General features: G+C 44.1%; 1 protein-coding gene across 1 annotated transcript in view; it reads right to left on the bottom strand.

Annotated features, from left to right (window-relative positions):
• Positions 1–17533, bottom strand: part of IL17RD (interleukin 17 receptor D) — a 61472-nt gene that overhangs the window by 11535 nt on the left and 32404 nt on the right. The window contains exons 2-4 of the mRNA XM_065885429.1: positions 9976–10033; positions 4292–4417; positions 64–182 (exon numbers count right to left, since the gene is read on the bottom strand). Of these exons, the coding sequence (XP_065741501.1) occupies positions 64–182; positions 4292–4417; positions 9976–10033 (303 nt within the window). The remainder of the gene's footprint in view (positions 1–63; positions 183–4291; positions 4418–9975; positions 10034–17533) is intronic.

Raw genomic sequence — 17533 nt, 5'->3', positions numbered from 1 at the left:
GGACCATTCAGCCCCCAGAACAATGGTGTGTCTTCAGGAGCACATTCCCCACGTGTGACTTACAGCTCGTTTGAAGCTACTGTTGAGCTGCTTCGGGTCCTTTAGAATCAGTTGTTGGCACTGTCTTCCCTCTGACTTCAGCTCCTCCAGTATTACCCGAAATCCTTTTAGGAATTCGATGCCTAAGCAAAGCAGAATGCTTTTATTAAAAGTGGACCTAATTACTTCTGAACGCACTTTCCTTCCTCCAAGATTACCGTCCTCTCCACCTACACAACAGAGTTAAAGGAATTCTAACTCTAGCCGGAATATCTGAGTTTACAGAAAGGAAAAATAAATACCCTGCATTCCTCTGGTTACAGGCCAGGTGATTTGCTCTTTCCCACCATTACTAATTAATAAATCTCTCATCCAGCCAGCCAGTGCACAAACGCCCATTGCCTCTATAGGGTTCATATATTTAGACTCAAGTCACAATTGATCATAAAAGTCTGCAGTGGAATATATAATTTCTAGGTCATTAAACAAGGTGTATTCAGCTGATGATCATTCCCAATGCTGACCAGGGACTCCCCCCAAACCATGTTTCAAATACTTTCCGTTTTAGTCCCATATTTGCTTGCATGTTTCACTGAGCAACGGAGAAAATTCCCAACAAAGTGTGTGTCTGCACACAAGGGGTTCCTAGGCTTGAGATTAAATAGCTTAGGAGAATGCCTATGTGAGTTACAAAGCGGTTCTTGCTCTAATCATGCCTGAAAGGCCGACACCCAAGAGCTGCCCAGTGTGTGCTCTTCATACAGCCCTCAGAGGCCCCGAGACGCCCACAGCGCCGCTGAAAGGCACCGGCCCAGCCTCCCGCCACCTGAGCTTCCCCTGCTGCACGTCCAACTAGCTGCTTTCAAAAGGATTAAGCTCTGATGGCCACGAGAGCCGGTACTGGGGCTTCGTATCCCATGGAGACTGGAGTGGTCCAACTGCAGCTGGAGCTCCCCGAAGCCGGCCTCAATTGGTGAGATATCGATTTCGCATTCTTTCCGAACACTAGACAAGGAGACATTTTCAACCCTTCCCCTCCCAGGGCAAGAATAATTACACAGGATGCAATTAACCAGGTGGGAAAATTATCAATGGCAAAGGCCAGGGAAATCTTTTTCTCTTTCGAATAGGTTCTCCAATCCTGTAATTATTTAATGAAGAGCACATATTTTATGGTGGGAAAGGCAAAGGAGCTACAATTAGAGCTTCACCATTTAGGGGGTCAGAGGACAGAGTGTGCAAGTATGGACCCTGCCATGTTGTATTATTTCAAGTACAAAGCTTCCTGCGGGGCTGAGTGCTGGCTGATCCATAGTCCGAGATTCACACATGCTGACAAGATCTAAGGTTTTTGACCAGCAACTATTTAGTAGCTCTCACAGGAACTTGTCTTTTGAGATCCCCCCTTTCCCCCAAAGATTTTTAAACAAATCCTTATTATTTATACTAAGATTTAATTCATTCAATGTCCCCAGAACTGTTTAACAAAAGCCAGGTGATTAATATGATTATAAGACTGTACATCTCACAATTACATAAAAACTCATCCGCTGGGGTGGGAGTGGATGATTCTAGTTCTTATCTTTAAAAGACCTGCAAGTATGGGAGTGGAAGTAGAGGCAGTAAATGTAAATCTTATATCATAGTAACCCCTGTATCACAATACTGTTAACATCTTGTAGTTATATAATGTTTAGCAATTTTATAAGGCAGTTTCCCATAAAGGAACTTACCTACTCCTCATCATTTAACTCATAAAATCCTCACAACCACAGGAGGAAGGTATTATTGTCCCCACTTCATAGATGAGGAAACCGAGGTATACAGACACTAAATGACTTGCCCAGGGTCACAGAGGGATCAAATGGCAGAGATGGGATCAAACCCAGAGTGCTCTTAACCCATATGCTTTTCTGTCTCCCAAGGAGTCTCCTTGTTAGAACCTCATAGAAACTGATAGAACCTGTCCAGCCATTCCCACCCACAAACCATCATGCAGAAAAAGCACATCTTTCTGCCTTCACTGTTCCACATCTCCGTTTTCCTCACATCTCTTACTTTCATTCTAAAGAGGGAGCCTGCAATGTGTCAGGCCAACCCCTTAACCGTTTAGCTTTATGTTGGAATGACTACTTCTCTCTTATCCACAGAGGATATTTTTCTTTTTAAATGTTAAGGTAATGTTCTTTTTGGAAAACCCATTGGGTTCAGATCCAGCAGTATTTACATGGATTAGTGAGTCAGGCCCACAGGTCTGATCCATCCTCCCTGTCTCTGTACTGAATCTGGTTCCTCTGAGATTTATCTCATTCAGATTAAGAAATTCATTTTACTTTTCCCTTCATCAGATTTTTTTTTTTTTTTTTTTTTTTTTTGCGATACGCAGGCCTCTCACTGCTGTGGGCTCTCCACTTGCGGAGCACAGGCTCCGGACGTGCAGGCTCAGCGGCCATGGCTCACGGGCCCAGCCACTCCGCAGCATGTGGGATCCTCCTGGACCGGGGCACGAACCCGTGTCCCCTGCATCGGCAGGTGGACGCCTAACCACTGCACCACCAGGGAAGCCCCAGATTTTTTTTTTTTAATTCTAAGATTCGGTGGCAATGTCCAAGGAGCAGACCTGAGGACCAGGTTCTGATGATGATAAAAACAGCCACTGTTTTTTAAGAGCTCTCTTTAGAAATGTACCATGTGTGTCTCTAATTCTTTTTCTTTTTTCTTTCTTTTTTTTTTTACTCTTAACAGGTTTATTGAGGCATAGTTGGCATACAATTAACTTCATATTAGAGAACAATTTCATACACTTTGACATATATATACACCCATGAAACTGTCATCACAATCAAGATAATGAACTTATCTATCATCTCCCAAGTCTTCCTCATGCCTCTACAGAGTCCCTCCCACCCCTGTTTCCAGGCAATCACCAACCTGCTTTTTGCCACTAAAGCTTTGTTTGTATTTTATTGAATGTGTCATCACTCAGCATGCACTTTTTTGTCTCGCTGATTTCACTCAGAAAAATTACTTTGAAATTCATCCATGTTGTTAGGTATATCACTATTCCATTCCTTTTCCTTGCTGGGTAGTGTTCCACTGTATGAATGTACCAGTTTGTGTATCGGTTCATGTGCTGATGGACATTCACGTTGTTTCCAGTTTTGGACAATTAAAAACAAAGCTGCTATGAACGTTTGTGTACAAGTCTTTGTATGGACATATGCTTTCCTTTCTCCTGGATAAATAGTAGTCAAATGGCTGGATCATGTGGTAATGCATGTTTAACTGTTTAGGAAAATACAAAAACGTTTTCCAAAGTGGTTGTGCCATTTTACATTTCCACCCTCAATATTTGTTTTTGTTTTGTTTTTTTAACTTTTATTGGATTATAGTTGATTTACAATGTTGTGTTAGTTTCTGCTGTAGAGCAAAGTGAATCAGTTATACATATATCCACTCTTTGTCTCTAAGTCTTACAACAAACCAAGAGGCAGTCATGTACACTTTACAGATGGGAAAGCTGGGGCTCAGCCAGATTTAAATGCTTCTTTTCAAAGGTAGATTCTGGGTTCAAACCCAGGCCCATTTGAACAAATGGGCCCTCCCCAGGTTCCATACTCAACCACTGCATCCTCTCCTGTGTGTCATCAATTCATTAAAGAGGACAAGCAGATGGAGCTCTAACCTGGATCTGGCCAGATAATGTGGGTTTGCTCTTTTCTGTTGATTTGTTTTAGTTTGCTTTCTTTTCAGCCCACACAATTTAAATAAAAATTCAATTCATTGCCAACATTTAAAAATTGTTGATTTCATGGTTTCTCATGAAAACTGGAGTTTTCCTGAAAACACACACAATGTGCCAATGCTGGGCCCACACATCTCCTTGTGGCCACAGAGATCACTGATGCTGGATACTGAAGCCATTATATCCTTGGATAGGTCACCTGTCCCCCCAACACCTGCTGAGACACATAGGCCAAGGCCTCAGGGCCATTTATCACTCTCACACTATTATTTTACAAACCCACATCTCTCTCAGTAACAGCCAAGGGAACAAAAGACAAGTCATAGGCACAACATGAAGCTGCATGCATGTGCAGCAAGTGTATACAACCAAGTAGCAAGTGTGTCTGTGCCGAGGCACACCTAAGCTATGCTCATGTCAAGACCCACCTGGCCCCGGAGGCCACCATGCTTGGGACCCCTGCACTGGGCACCGGTCACCATGGTGGACTCCATTTTGACCACTTACCGAGGGCTCCTGGGGACCAAAGAATGGTGACTGCCACTTGATCGTGGCAAGCATACTGACTGATGGTGATGTTCTGGGCATCGGCGATCACGTGCTTCCCCACTGGATTCAAGTAAGTGGTGCAGTCTAGAGAGTTGGGAGAATGAGAACAGTTATATATATATATATTTTAACATCTTTATTGGGGTGTAATTGCTTTACAATGGTGTGTTAGTTTCTGCTTTATAACAAAGTGAATCAGTTATACATATACATATGTTCCCATATCTCTTCCCTCTTGCGTCTCCCTCCCTCCCACCCTCCCTATCCCACCCCTCCAGGCGGTCACAAAGCACCGAGCTGATGCGGTTGCTTCCCACTAGCTATCTACCTTATGTTTGATAGTGTATGTATGTCCGTGCCTCTCTCTCGCTTTGTCACAGCTCACCCTTCCCCCTCCCCATATCCTCAAGTCCGTTCTCCAGTAGGTCTGTGTCTTTATTCCTGTCTTACCCTTAGGTTCTTCATGACATTTTTTTTCCTTAAATTCCATATATATGTGTTAGCATACGGTATGTGTCTTTCTCTTTCTGACTTACTTCACTCTGTATGACAGACTCTAGGTCTATCCACCTCATTACAAATAGCTCAATTTCGTTTCTTTTTATGGCTGAGTAATATTCCATTGTATATATGTGCCACATCTTCTTTATCCATTCATCCGATGATGGGCACTTAGGTTGTCTCCATCTCCGGGCTATCGTAAATAGAGCTGCAACGAACATTTTGGTACATGACTCTTTTTGAATTATGGTTTTCTCAGGGTATATGCCCAGTAGTGGGATTGCTGGGTCATATGGTAGGAGAACAGTTATATTTAAGCATTTATTTATTCTCTCCATGTTCATCTTCTCAAATTATGCAGGGCATGTTCGGAGTTAGCCAAATCTATTCTGTCTAAAGACGTGTGCCTAGGGACTTCCCTGGTGGCGCAGTGGTTAAGAATCCGCCTGCCAATGCGGGGGACACGCGTTCGATCTCTGGTCCAGGAAGATCCCACAGGACACGGAGCACCTAAGCCCGTGCGCCACAACTACTGAGTCCACGTGCCACAACTACTGAAGCCCGCGTGCCTAAAGCCCTTGCTCCGCAACAAGAGAAGCCACCGCAAGGAGAAGCCTGTGCACCACATCAAAGAGCAGCCCCCGTTCGCCGCAGCTAGAGAAAGCCCGCGCGCAGCAATGAAGACTCAACACAGCCAAAGATTAATTAATTAATTAATTTAAACTATATATATATGCCTGAAATTATTTTTAAAAAAGACATGTGCCTTAAAGCCCACAGATGACATCAAAGGTTGGCTGTTTGGAAAACTTTAAGATGCTGCAGTGGGGTTTATTTATAACACCACCCCCTCCCCTTGAGTTAAATTCTGGGACAGTGGTAGGAGGATTATGTAAAGTCTGGAGTTTGTGTGTGTATCAGGCATTCACTTTTTACTACTATGACATTTTACCTAAATCAATAATAATTTACATCAGTTCAATCAGTTTTTAGCATTAAAGAGTGATCTGAAGCAAAACAATGGCTAAGTAATATGGGGTTTGTTCATTTTCAGAAGAAACCTCGAGGGCGAGGGCGAGGGCAAGGTGACTGGGAAAAAGGAACTCATAGGAGGATGTGAATTCGTAGGGTAGTGATTCACAGCCAGACTGTTAAAGAATCCAATTAGGACCTGCCAAAGGGACTAACTGATTTCATGATAAGCAAAAGCACCTTCAATGTTAACTAGTGTGTCAAAGGTAAAACCTTTGTTCCCAAACACCACCTCATCAAAGACACCCACAACACCCCCCAAATCCAAACAGTCCCACGTAAAGACGAAAACCACCGATTCTTTGATTTTGTCTGAGGACATGACTCACTGCCACCTGCCAATGCAGCAGCTGTGCCACCTGGTATTGCTAAGTACACTTTCAAAGTCTAAAAAGGATCCTAAAAAGCTGCCAGAAGCTTCCAGCCAGACCCAGTGGGGGGACCTCCCAGGATGGCTGCAGGCTGTTCCAGCCACTTGTGCATGGAGAATCACAGACACTAACTTGTCATTCTTACGCTGCTTTATCTTGCTTTCTTTTCAGTAATTAAACTTGAAAACTTTCTTTAGTATATGATGCAAAAGGCCTTCCATCGGATTCCAAAACTACTCATTACCCCTCTGAAGTCAGGGTGTTTTGGGGGTGAAGCATTCAGAGGCATTTTCTAAGAAGCCTAGTGAGTCTGCTGCATGCCTGTCCCCCTGCTCGCCATAAACTATACCACACATTTCCCATTTTTATGACTAAAAATATTCACTAGATATTTGAAAATCACAACAGAATATTTAAAAAATGGAGAAGTCATCCATAACCTTCCACCACACAGAAGTAACGGCTAACATCTAACGGATATGCTTGCAAGCCTTTTGACATGCACACAATATCCCTTCTTTTTAAATTTCTTATTAGAGGACAACACACATGCGCTAAAATGCACCCGCCTCCTCTCTGAAACTCCACCCTTCACTCGGCTTTGTGTCCTGCTTTTCTGCCTAACTCCTACAGAAGGCATACTCCCTTCCCTAAACTCCATCTTCTTCAAAAACAGCCACCTCGACATTTCAGTATTTCTTCTTTTGAAAAGATGTTAATAATTAATAAAACCAAATTCTACTTCTGATGACAATTCACTCTCAAAGTGTTCAACATGTGTTCACTGGGTACAGAAGAGAACTTTAGAATAGGAAAAAAATGTTGAAACATCTGTTTTAATACCCACATTGAACAAACAAGGAAACTGCAGCTAGAGTGATCGGCTGGGTGGCTTGCAATGCCACCAGTGACCAGCCCAGAAAGCCACCTCAGATAGCTCACGCAGGGCTCTTGCTATTCTATCCCCAGCACAAAGCATATGACTAAAAAATAAGTTCTGAATCAGAACTATTCAGCCTGCAAAAATCCTAGCTGAGACCAGCTTCCCAGTATAAAAAAAGACAAGATCCCCCCATACGAGTAAAGTACAAACATTTTCATTTACTGAGGTCTATAATGAAAGAAACCTTTGACTCAAACAGCTTTAGGAAAAGATGCACGAACTAGAGTAAATCATGATTTTTTTCCCTTTGTTCATTCCTAATGCCAAAATCAGCACTCTCTGGGTTTCTGTAAATACAATTATACAAATATAAAGTCTACAAATTAAGACAACGTATTACAGCCTACTCAGGCATTACCCCACTCAGAGCATGACGAAGAAACAAGAAATGCAACGTGAAAGGAGGCAAGGGGATCTGTAAAAACTGATTTTGACGTAAAGGCAAGACATTTTCTTTCTTTGTAACGTTAAATGGCAAAGGAATAGAAAAGTAAGATATTTGTAGTTTAATACTTTTGTTGAAAACTTGGTGATTGGTTCTTAGCTATTTCAAACAAACTAGTAACCAGTCAACAGAGCAATAACAGGAACTTCCTTGTGGGAGAAAGAAATTATCTTTTTCAATGGAAAACAATGACTAAGTTTTTTGCACAGCCTGGATCCAATTATTAGCAACTCTAACGTTTTGGATTCCGAGTACAAAAAAATTATGCCCAAATGACATTTGGCCAATATGCAACCTAGCTTCAGATGTCTCAGGAGTCGAGTTGTGAATTAAATTCTAACTAAATGCTGAAGACTTACAAAGAAAATAATGACCAAGGGACAGGCATTGGCACGTGGGCCAAATATCTAGTCCCATGAAGAAAACAATAAGGTACTTTTAAGTTTTATAGGTAAGGATCCTCTTTCACAAAACCCCATATTAAATTAGAGATGCAAATACTTGTTTGCAGCTGACCGGAAAATTTTGAACTCTTGAATGTAATACAAGATCTACCAGGACCAAGAACATATATTAGAAATTAACTTTCTAACCTAAAGAAAGATCCCTTACACATGTCTTTACTTAGCTGAATTAAGTCTCATGGACTTGCAAGTCTTTCATTAGCATCATAGCATTTACCCAGAACATGTACACATCATGAACGTGAAATGTCTGAGTTTCCCATGTAAGTTCTCATCAGTTAACTTAAAGTACCCACGTCAGCAACTGCGGGCATGAACTTGACATCCATATTTGCATCTTAAAATTGTTAGATTGCATACATGACCTCAAAAACCCTGCTTTAGCAGTGATTATTCCAGAGGCCTCAGTGTGACCTATAGCCCTTACTCATAACTCTCCAAGAGATGAATCAAATGTCAAGTCACTAAATATGAATCAAGCTCCTTCTTGTCAACATTTTTACTTATAATTTATGGCTCATAAGGCTAAAATGCTCATAATTCTATATAATTACCTCCTAGGGCACAAAAGCAGATGCTAAGGCGGGCTCTACATGCTTAATCAGAAAAAGCACGCCCACCTGCCCTCAGAAAACAATTCATCCAGAAAAAGTCACACTTCCTTGAGAGAAAGGGCCAAAAACGTACTTGGATTCTAATTCCAGTTGGAATGACTTCTAATATTAATAGATATCAATTACTGAGTGCACACGGAAGGCTAGCTCCTGAGATGAGCAGTTATAAACATTACCTCATTTAAGTGTCAAAATGACGCTGAGGAAGAAGTTAATCTTTATTTCACATGACGAGAAAACTGAGGCTTGCCAAAGTGGAGTCACCTGCCATAGTTCACTACTGATAGGTGGGGAACAAGGTGAGAACCCAGGTCTAAGTCAAAGATGGCCAGCTGGAGACCCCTTTACCCTATCCACACTAACCACTACACGAGAACAACTATGACTACTCTTTCCTTCATGATCATTAGCCATAATATGATTTATTTCTACCCTAGCAGAAACTAACCGAGCCCCCTTTGACCTTACAGAAGGAGAATCAGAGCTCGTATCTGGCTTTAATGTAGAGTATGCAGCAGGCCCTTTCGCCCTATTCTTCCTAGCAGAATACGCTAATATTATCATAATAAATATGTTTACAACTATCCTATTTCTAGGAGCATTCCATGACCCTTACACACCAGAACTACACACAACAAACCTAATCGTCAAAACTCTACTATTAACAATATCCTTCCTATGAATCAGACCCCTGTGCCAATCTGAGACCGATTCACTCAGCCCACTCTGTGTTCGTGAAAATTTTTAAATAAATGCTGATATTTTTTTTAAATGTTAAATGTCCATACTGAAAAAAAATGCAAATTTCCCACTCTTCTTGGAAATCACATGCGGCTGTGCTCAGGGGACATCCCTCAAGACCACACCGATCTGGAATGGAGGAGCCAGTGCTCCTCTAAGACCAGACGCAGGTGACCCGGTTTACCACAGTCCCTACCACTCCTGCACCTGGTACCTGCGCTCCCTGTTCCCCTGCTGGGTCCTACAGGCATCTGCGTTTTTCTTAAGGATATGGCTATGTTCTGAGGAAATCAGGGGAGATCTCCACACAGCTTCTCTCAACACTTTAGAGGACAACTGACCCGTTCGAGCTCCGAAATACTTGGGGTTGCTTAACTGAGACTGAGGTGCTTTAGCTCTGTGGACAAACCTGAGCAGGTTCAGAAAGTCCCTCAACTCCAGGACCTGCAGTGTCCCTGACTAAAGCACAACTGTGGAAGCTTTAGATCACTGAAAGGGCTCCATTCTTCGGCGGTCAAGCCGTTCACTTACTGTCATATCTGAAGGTGATGTTATGCAGCCCGCTGTTTCTGCTGGCCGGCCCCACTCCCTGTGGGAAAACAGGAGAACGTGAGAAGGAGTGAAGCCAATTTGCTTTTCCATCACAAATTCCCCACGGAGTCAAAACACGCACATGATCGCAGAGACCCAGAGTCACGCCAGTCACCAAGCAACATCCACGCTCTCCGTGTCCCCCTCCGTCCCCCTACCCAGCTCCCTCTAGCCCAGGAGATTCTTAACTGCCAGGCCACAGGGCTCAGGAGTACTCACATCCCCTGAAACAATAGCAGCAGAGGCTGCTCTGCATTTGGGGGTTAAATAATAATTCATTAACAGTAAAACTGGGAGAGAGTGACCGTGAGCTGCCAGCTGGAACCCTTCCAGTTGGATCCACTTTGAGCACTGATTGGTTATAAAATTTGCCTACCAGACACTCTCGTCCAAAAGCCCTATTAAGCCATAACAGAGAGGCAATTCCTCAAGCCTAAGGAAACAGGTTTTTCATTCCAAGACCAGGAATGAGTGTGGGAATAAGCTGTTACTTTTAATGAGAAAAGTCTTCACTGCCTCCATACCTGTGCTTAGAGCATAGAAGGTGGATCATAGAAGAAGACTTTGAAAGGTCTAACTCTAACTCTTCGGGGTGTGGCTTTTAGCCATCTGTACTCTTAATAGCAGGGGTAACAACTCTGCCAGACCTCCCATTTTAATTACAGCATCCATAGAGGGAGCCCCGGAATCCTCCTGTTGGCCGCACCTTGTCCTGACCCACCACTTATCCATCATGGGAAAGACCAGCTAAAGATCTCCCGACACTGGTTTGACTGTTTCTGTGATAATCTGCAAATGTGCCATTCAGCATTAATTGCAGAATTCTCCCCCAAAATGTTAATTCTTAAATGCTAAATGATGGGAAAATATTCTAACCACACAGCTAAAGTTTCCACCCAACAAGGGGGATGTTAGGGAAAACCATATGCTGGCAGTCTGGTATTTAATGGGCAATTGTTACACTAAGACACAATGTGCAGAACACTTCTGATGGAGCCCAGGGTCTCAGGTCACAACCCCAGCACATCCATATGCTACCAGCGTGTTCACGCTGCTTATCCTGAAGCCAGGCATACCCGCTGAAACTGTATCCCTGGGCTCAGATAAACATAGACCTTGGGAAAGCACAGCTGTGCAGAAGAGGATGGACACACATCATTCTAATTAAAGTGAGGAATAAGCAGTAACAGAAAATCTAAATCAACATGGGGCACTAGCCCCATGGTCTACTGGGGTTCCGTTCCCCTTCTTCCTGATTCACCTTCCTTCTCCAGCTGTCCTCCTTCCACCCTCCCTTCCACACATACACAAGGTTCCAGAATTCCTCACCTGAACGGAAACACTTTGTAAAGTGTTATTACCTTATTAAAACCCTAAATGCCTCCATAACTGCTTAGGGACAGGGCCACAGTCTGTGTGACTGGAGGATACCCAACTTACAGATAGCCATGACCAGAGCAACACGACCAGCTGGGGACCAGGAAAGAGACGATGCAAAACCCGCACAATCCCTCAGTAATGCCCAAGGGGTGTGCCCCAAGCCACACTCTTCTCCTCCCATACAAACCCCCAGGATATAAATTCACTCACCATCTATTATGAGCCAGACATTATCCTAGGTACAGTGGTGAACACAACAGCCACTATCCCTGCCCTCAGGAGCGAAGTGGCTCATTCTTTCAAAGAACAGTAACTGGGTATGTGGATCACATGCAGGGCATACAGACAAATCTCAAATCACACCCTGAACCTCCAAGAACTCTCAGTGTAGATGGCATACAAGGTCTCTGCAGCTAGGGTGAAAGGGCCAGCCATAAATAAGCATACAGTGTATGAAATGCCACATGCAGCGCCTCAGTAAGGATGAACCCAGGGTAAGAACACCATGTACTAGAAGCTGAAGAGAGGGAAGGATAACTGGGCTAGAATGGAGAGGACAGGGGAGTCTCAGAGGAGGGAAACAAAAATGTAATCCAGGGGCCAAGGTAAGTACCTTAATCCTTCATCCTCTAGCTGGGACCAAGGGCAAACCACTTCACTCCACTGGGTGTGAATCTCCTCAACTGTTTTTATTAAAAGACAATTTGCATGACTTTCCTCTGAGAAGGGAGTTTGAGGAGGACCATGTGAAGCCATGCAGAGGAAGCACTTTTCAAAAAGGAGATGCACTCCATTTAATAGCATGCTCCAAGGCGTGTAGGACTCTGGTGACCAATCACCTCGCTTGTAGGACTTTGTCAGCTTTTCATTTTGCTCTTGTTCGCCCTGTATTTCTACTGCAACACGTTTTTAACAGATATTCATTGGGCACTTGCCATGAATGCATTGTGGAAAGGAGCCCGAGACAGCGAGATGTGCTATATCCTGTATACAAGAACCTAAATCACTCCAAATAAGGTCTCTGTGATGTCTGTGGAGCTGCTCAGAAGCGGGCCCAGTGAGCTGACCTCAAAGGACAGTGAGGCTTGCCTATGGCATCCATTCACTACTGACTGAGCATTCCACCTTCATCCAAGCCCCAAAGAGCACTCAGCCATGAACCAGACCCGGGTCCTGATCTCAAGGAGCTCTGGTCACCAAGGTGATCTCCTAATGCACAAATCTGTCCTCATTCGTCTGCTCCAAGCCCACCACTGGCTCCCTGTACCTCCTAGACCATTCCTGACGTGGCCCCTGCCTACCTTCTCAATCACTCTCCTTCCTACCTTCCACCCCCGTCTGGGCCTGCATGACTGCTCAGCACATGTTCTGGAGACCTTCATATTCCCAGAATGCCCTTCCCATCACCCGGGGCCTGCTCCTCCGAGGGCTTCTCACCTTAGCCTAGCCTCTCTCATCCTCTGCTCCTGACACATTAGTCTGCCTGCACACTCACGTGATGGGAGCACAGGGATCCACCTCCACGATTTGACTGGCATGGCACCTCTGTGAATGTGGATGCAAAATGGTAATACTAATTCCACAGAAAATCAGAGACCAAAAGACCCTGTGACCATCCAAGGCTGATCTTGGAGCTTGGAAGCAAGAGGCACCATTGCAGGCACCAGCTCCTGTGTGTACTGTAAAGACTTTTTGCTCTTGGAAGTCGTCAAGTGCACAGCTTCTCAGCACATGCCTCAGACAGATGCTCCACGAGGCTGTCCTCAGCTCACACCTAAATAATGCTTCAGCTGCTCCAGAGCCCTCAGAAACCACCTGAGAAACAGTATGTCCAGGCTGGCTCACAGAACACTGGTTTTCTTTACACTTGGTGGTAGACAGAATAACAACCACCCCCCGCAACATGTCCACATCATAATCCCCAGAACCCATGAATATGTTACTTTACATAACAAAGGGGCTATGAGATTAAGTTTCAGGATCTTGAGATGGGGAGAGTATTCTGAATTATCCAGGTGGGCCTAATACAATCACAAGGCTCCTTAGAAGAGGGAGAGAGGAAGGTCAGAGTCAGAGAAGGAGATGTGACAATGGAAACAGAAGGCAGAGAGACAGAGACAATAATTTAAAGGTGCTATGCTACGGGTTTTGAAGATGGAGGAGCAACGCGGCCGGCCTCTAGATGCGGGAAAGGGCAAGGAATGGATTCTCCCCCAGAGCCTCCAGATGGAGCCAGACCTGCCAACACCTTGATTTTAACCCCATAAGATTCATTTTGGAATTCTAATGTCAAGAACTGTAAGATAATAAATTTGTGGTGTTTTAAGCCACTAAGTTGGTGGTAATTTTTTATTACAGCAGCAATTGAAAGCAAATTACTTACATAACTTCAGTTGCCACATGGGATGAACATCTCTCACACACACACGTGTGCACGCGTGTGGTTTATACAGTCGTTCTCCCCTCCCAGACCGAGGGCAGACTGATCACTTGCCACTGTGCTCTTCCACCCCACTCCCCGCTTCAGGCATACAAGGAACACTGAACCATGACAGCTGCTGCTTGAGATTTTGCCGTCCTAGATAGAGGTTTCTGTGGGCTACTCTGGGGCTTATCTGGAGTAAAAGAGTGGTTAACAGAATGGGCTTTGGAGTTGCCAAAGGTGTGTTCAAATCGTCCACTTTCCAGCTGTGTGACCTTAGGCAAACTTCTCAACCTTTCTGAGCCTCATTCACCAGAGCTATAAAGTGTTTGAATCAAGCTTCCTGGAAAGGATTGGTGTGGGGACCATGTGAGATGATTGACATATATCAAGTGTCTGCACATTTCCTGGCACATATTGAAACGGTTATTTCATAGGCAGTAATGGTTATGCTATGATTCCTTCCCTAATAAACATGGTGAGAGTTGTGCTACAAGGGGACACGTGAGATAGGCAGGGTGACGCTCACAGGAAGTGGCATCTCCAGGTATGATCTGTCTCCAGCATCCAGACCTTGGGGGTACTGGGGGAGAAGAGGCAGCCGTGCAGGTCAGGACAAGGTGGCAGAAGGCACCAACCACCAGACTAAGGACTGTGTTCTGCTATTGGTCTTGGTGGGAACTGGGCAACCCAGGGACTCCATCTCTGCAAAGCACTCAGGTTGAACCAGATGGGGAGAAACTTAAGGCAAAGTGACCATGGCATTCCCCACAGTCCAGGGCCTAGCACATAGTCAGCCCTCGATAAATATCAGTTTTCTGTCAGAATGAATACATGCATAATTGAGCCGGGTAATATATCCAGAGAACCCAGGAGGGCCTAGCTTGATGTGACAAGGTGACTTATGGGCTTACAATCAGGTCCCACCATAAGGGAACACAGAGAAGGCAACTCACAAAGCTGGTCAACAGCTTCAGAAGCTGTTTCTTCAGGAAACAATTCCAAGCTCTTACCTACTACACCGGATTTGATATTTAATGAGCTGACAATTAACAATACTTGCAAAAAAAAAAGGAATACTTGCTTATTGCCTGTTACTTACAAAAATGCCAGTGCTGTAGCCTCAGGGTGTCACATTCTTGGTTAATTAACCACCCCCATTTGGTGCACTAAGGGCAGCTCTTAATTTGTTCCAATGCCAGCTAAGAAGCAAGCCCCAGGTGCCTGGAGCTCAGCTGTGAACTCTCTATGGTAAGCAAGGAAGGAAGCAGCAAATGGGGACAGAAGAGAGAAAACATCTTTTACTCTGGAAAGGGGAAGGGGAGGATAACCCCTAAGTGCTCTAAAGAAATAAAATTCAAAAGGCAAAAACCCACACCATGCTCCACCCATATGGCAAAAAAGCAAAGGCCTGGACACAAAGACCGCCACAGAGCGGGAATCCCACACAGAGCTGCCAACATCACCATGAGGGGCGTCAGATGGCCAATTTCCTGAGGGACCCTGGGGGATTCCGGGCCATTTGAAGATACCAACTTGCCAGAGCAACATTTTCAATCCAGCTCCAAAACAGCTTAACTGCCATTTAGGAAAAATGCATTTTAAAAAGGACTGTGCTAATTATAGTGCCCCCTTTCCATGGAAGGTAAGCCAAACAGTAAGGCCTACACAAGACTGCTTTCAAATCAATTAAGGAACTTTCAGAAAGCTAGTAAAGTTTTAGTGAATTGAGATTGGGTGAGAATTTAAATAAGACCATTTGTCAGAAAGAACTGAAAGGATGGTTTGTTTTTAAAGGCACACCGACCAAGTAACTACTTCAAACTGTGGGCAACTCAAACATCCTCTTTTCCATAACATTGCCTCCATCTTCGAGTTTCCAGTGTGTTAATGAGACTAAAAAGCAGACAGTTCTGTGAGGCTTGAAATGCACAAGGGGACTGATGTTTTTGCCTATGACCAGTGGACATTATGAGGGCTAGAGACAGGACATGGGGTCCATTTACTTCGTGCAGGTTCAGATGGTTTCAGAAATGAAGGCAGATCCCACTTACTTCAGTTCAAACCTTTAGCTAAAAAAAAAAAAAAAAAAAAATCAGCAAAGGCAGAGAAGCCCCAGGTGAGGCAAGCCGAGGAGAATGCCGGCAGACCCAAAACACAAGGAAAATAAATCACAAAGCCAGCTTGGGCCAGATCTATCTACTCAAGATATTCACTCCACATTCCCGGGAAGTGTTCTCTCTCACTCTCCATCTAGAAGCAACCAACTTCAGACATGCAGGGTGCCAGCCAGCTGTCTGCTTTGGGGAGGTGAGGTCTTGGATGTCTAGTGGGGAACACACAAGCTCTTGAGGAGTGCCAGTGGGTTCCCACCAGCAATTACCACTACGGCCCAAAAAGACCTGGAGATCTTAAGTTAATTAGAGAGATTTGCTAGAGGAGGTAGGAATTCACTACTCCAAAGCATCGCCTGTGCACCAGACCAAAGCCATAATCATGATTCATCTCTGACTTGCTGCGAATCATCACACACATGTTCCTAATTTCACGCTCTCCCAAGGAAAGCTGAAGGGACAATTGTTTCTGACCTCTAACATGGAGCTGACCTATGCCAAGTTACCATGTGTCCTGCTTATCAAACTGAAAGCTCTAGTTTTCATCTAAGCATCTTTTCACTATTCCACCCTCCTCCACAGTGCACCCCCCCCCAAGGAAATCCTTTCACTAAAGACAAAGATGTGGTAGGACATTTATATGAGTTGTTTCTCAGACAGTAATTTTTCTTTTCTTTTTTTAAAAATTGAGATACCATTGACATACAACACTGTGTAAGTTTAAAGTGTACAACGTGTTGATTTGATACATTTATGTGCTGCAATATGATAGCAACTTTTCTACCTGGCGGTGGCCTAAATGGAATTTAATACATTTTAATATATCCTTCCCTGCTGCAGATTTTATAAGTTTCTTATTGCCTTGCCACTGGAACATGCATATGCAGTTAAAGCCCAGACATCAACACACACACACACACACACACACACACACACGCACACGCCAACTTTTTTCCTGTGTTTAAAAACAAAACAAAGCTCTGTAGCCACCTTGGTTTTCACAAAGCAGAAGCCCAAGTACTTTTTCCAACGAGTCTGTTAAGGATCTGGGCTGTGTGTTCTCTCATGGCTGATACTCGCAAACAGACAGGATTTTTCCAATCCTCAAAATGTTAAAAGCAAGCTATAAAACATGCCTCTGGACGGAGAGCCAGACCTTTCCCCTCTGCTACACACACCACGCCCATCCACACAAATGAGAACCTCATGTTAAAGAACTGGCATCTTTAAGGTAACAGTCAACCCACCTGCAGTTTCAAAAGCACACACAGACACAGATCAACTGGTCTTCTGTAAATACCGGATATGAAGAGGAAGCAAACAACCAACCACCCGAGAACAGACCCAGCAAATCAGCTACCGGCTCCCTCTCACGTAGCAGTGAAAGGTAGTTACGAAGACTTTGCTCCAGAAGCCCGAGAAAGTATCTTCCTGCGAGGGCAAAATAGTGATTAGACAGCAGAGGAAAACTTAGAGCTATAAACATGGTTGTTATGCCTAAACTCAGAGGAAATGTTTGGATCAAAACAAAACTACTAATAAAAAGCCTTAGGACCACACAGACATTGTGCGCTGAATTGTG

This window comes from Phocoena phocoena, chromosome 10 (genome assembly GCF_963924675.1).
Source record: "Phocoena phocoena chromosome 10, mPhoPho1.1, whole genome shotgun sequence".
In the NCBI taxonomy this organism is placed as follows: domain Eukaryota; kingdom Metazoa; phylum Chordata; class Mammalia; order Artiodactyla; family Phocoenidae; genus Phocoena; species Phocoena phocoena.
Note: the sequence above shows the minus strand (reverse complement) of the source record. Positions and strands in the feature narration are given on the sequence as shown.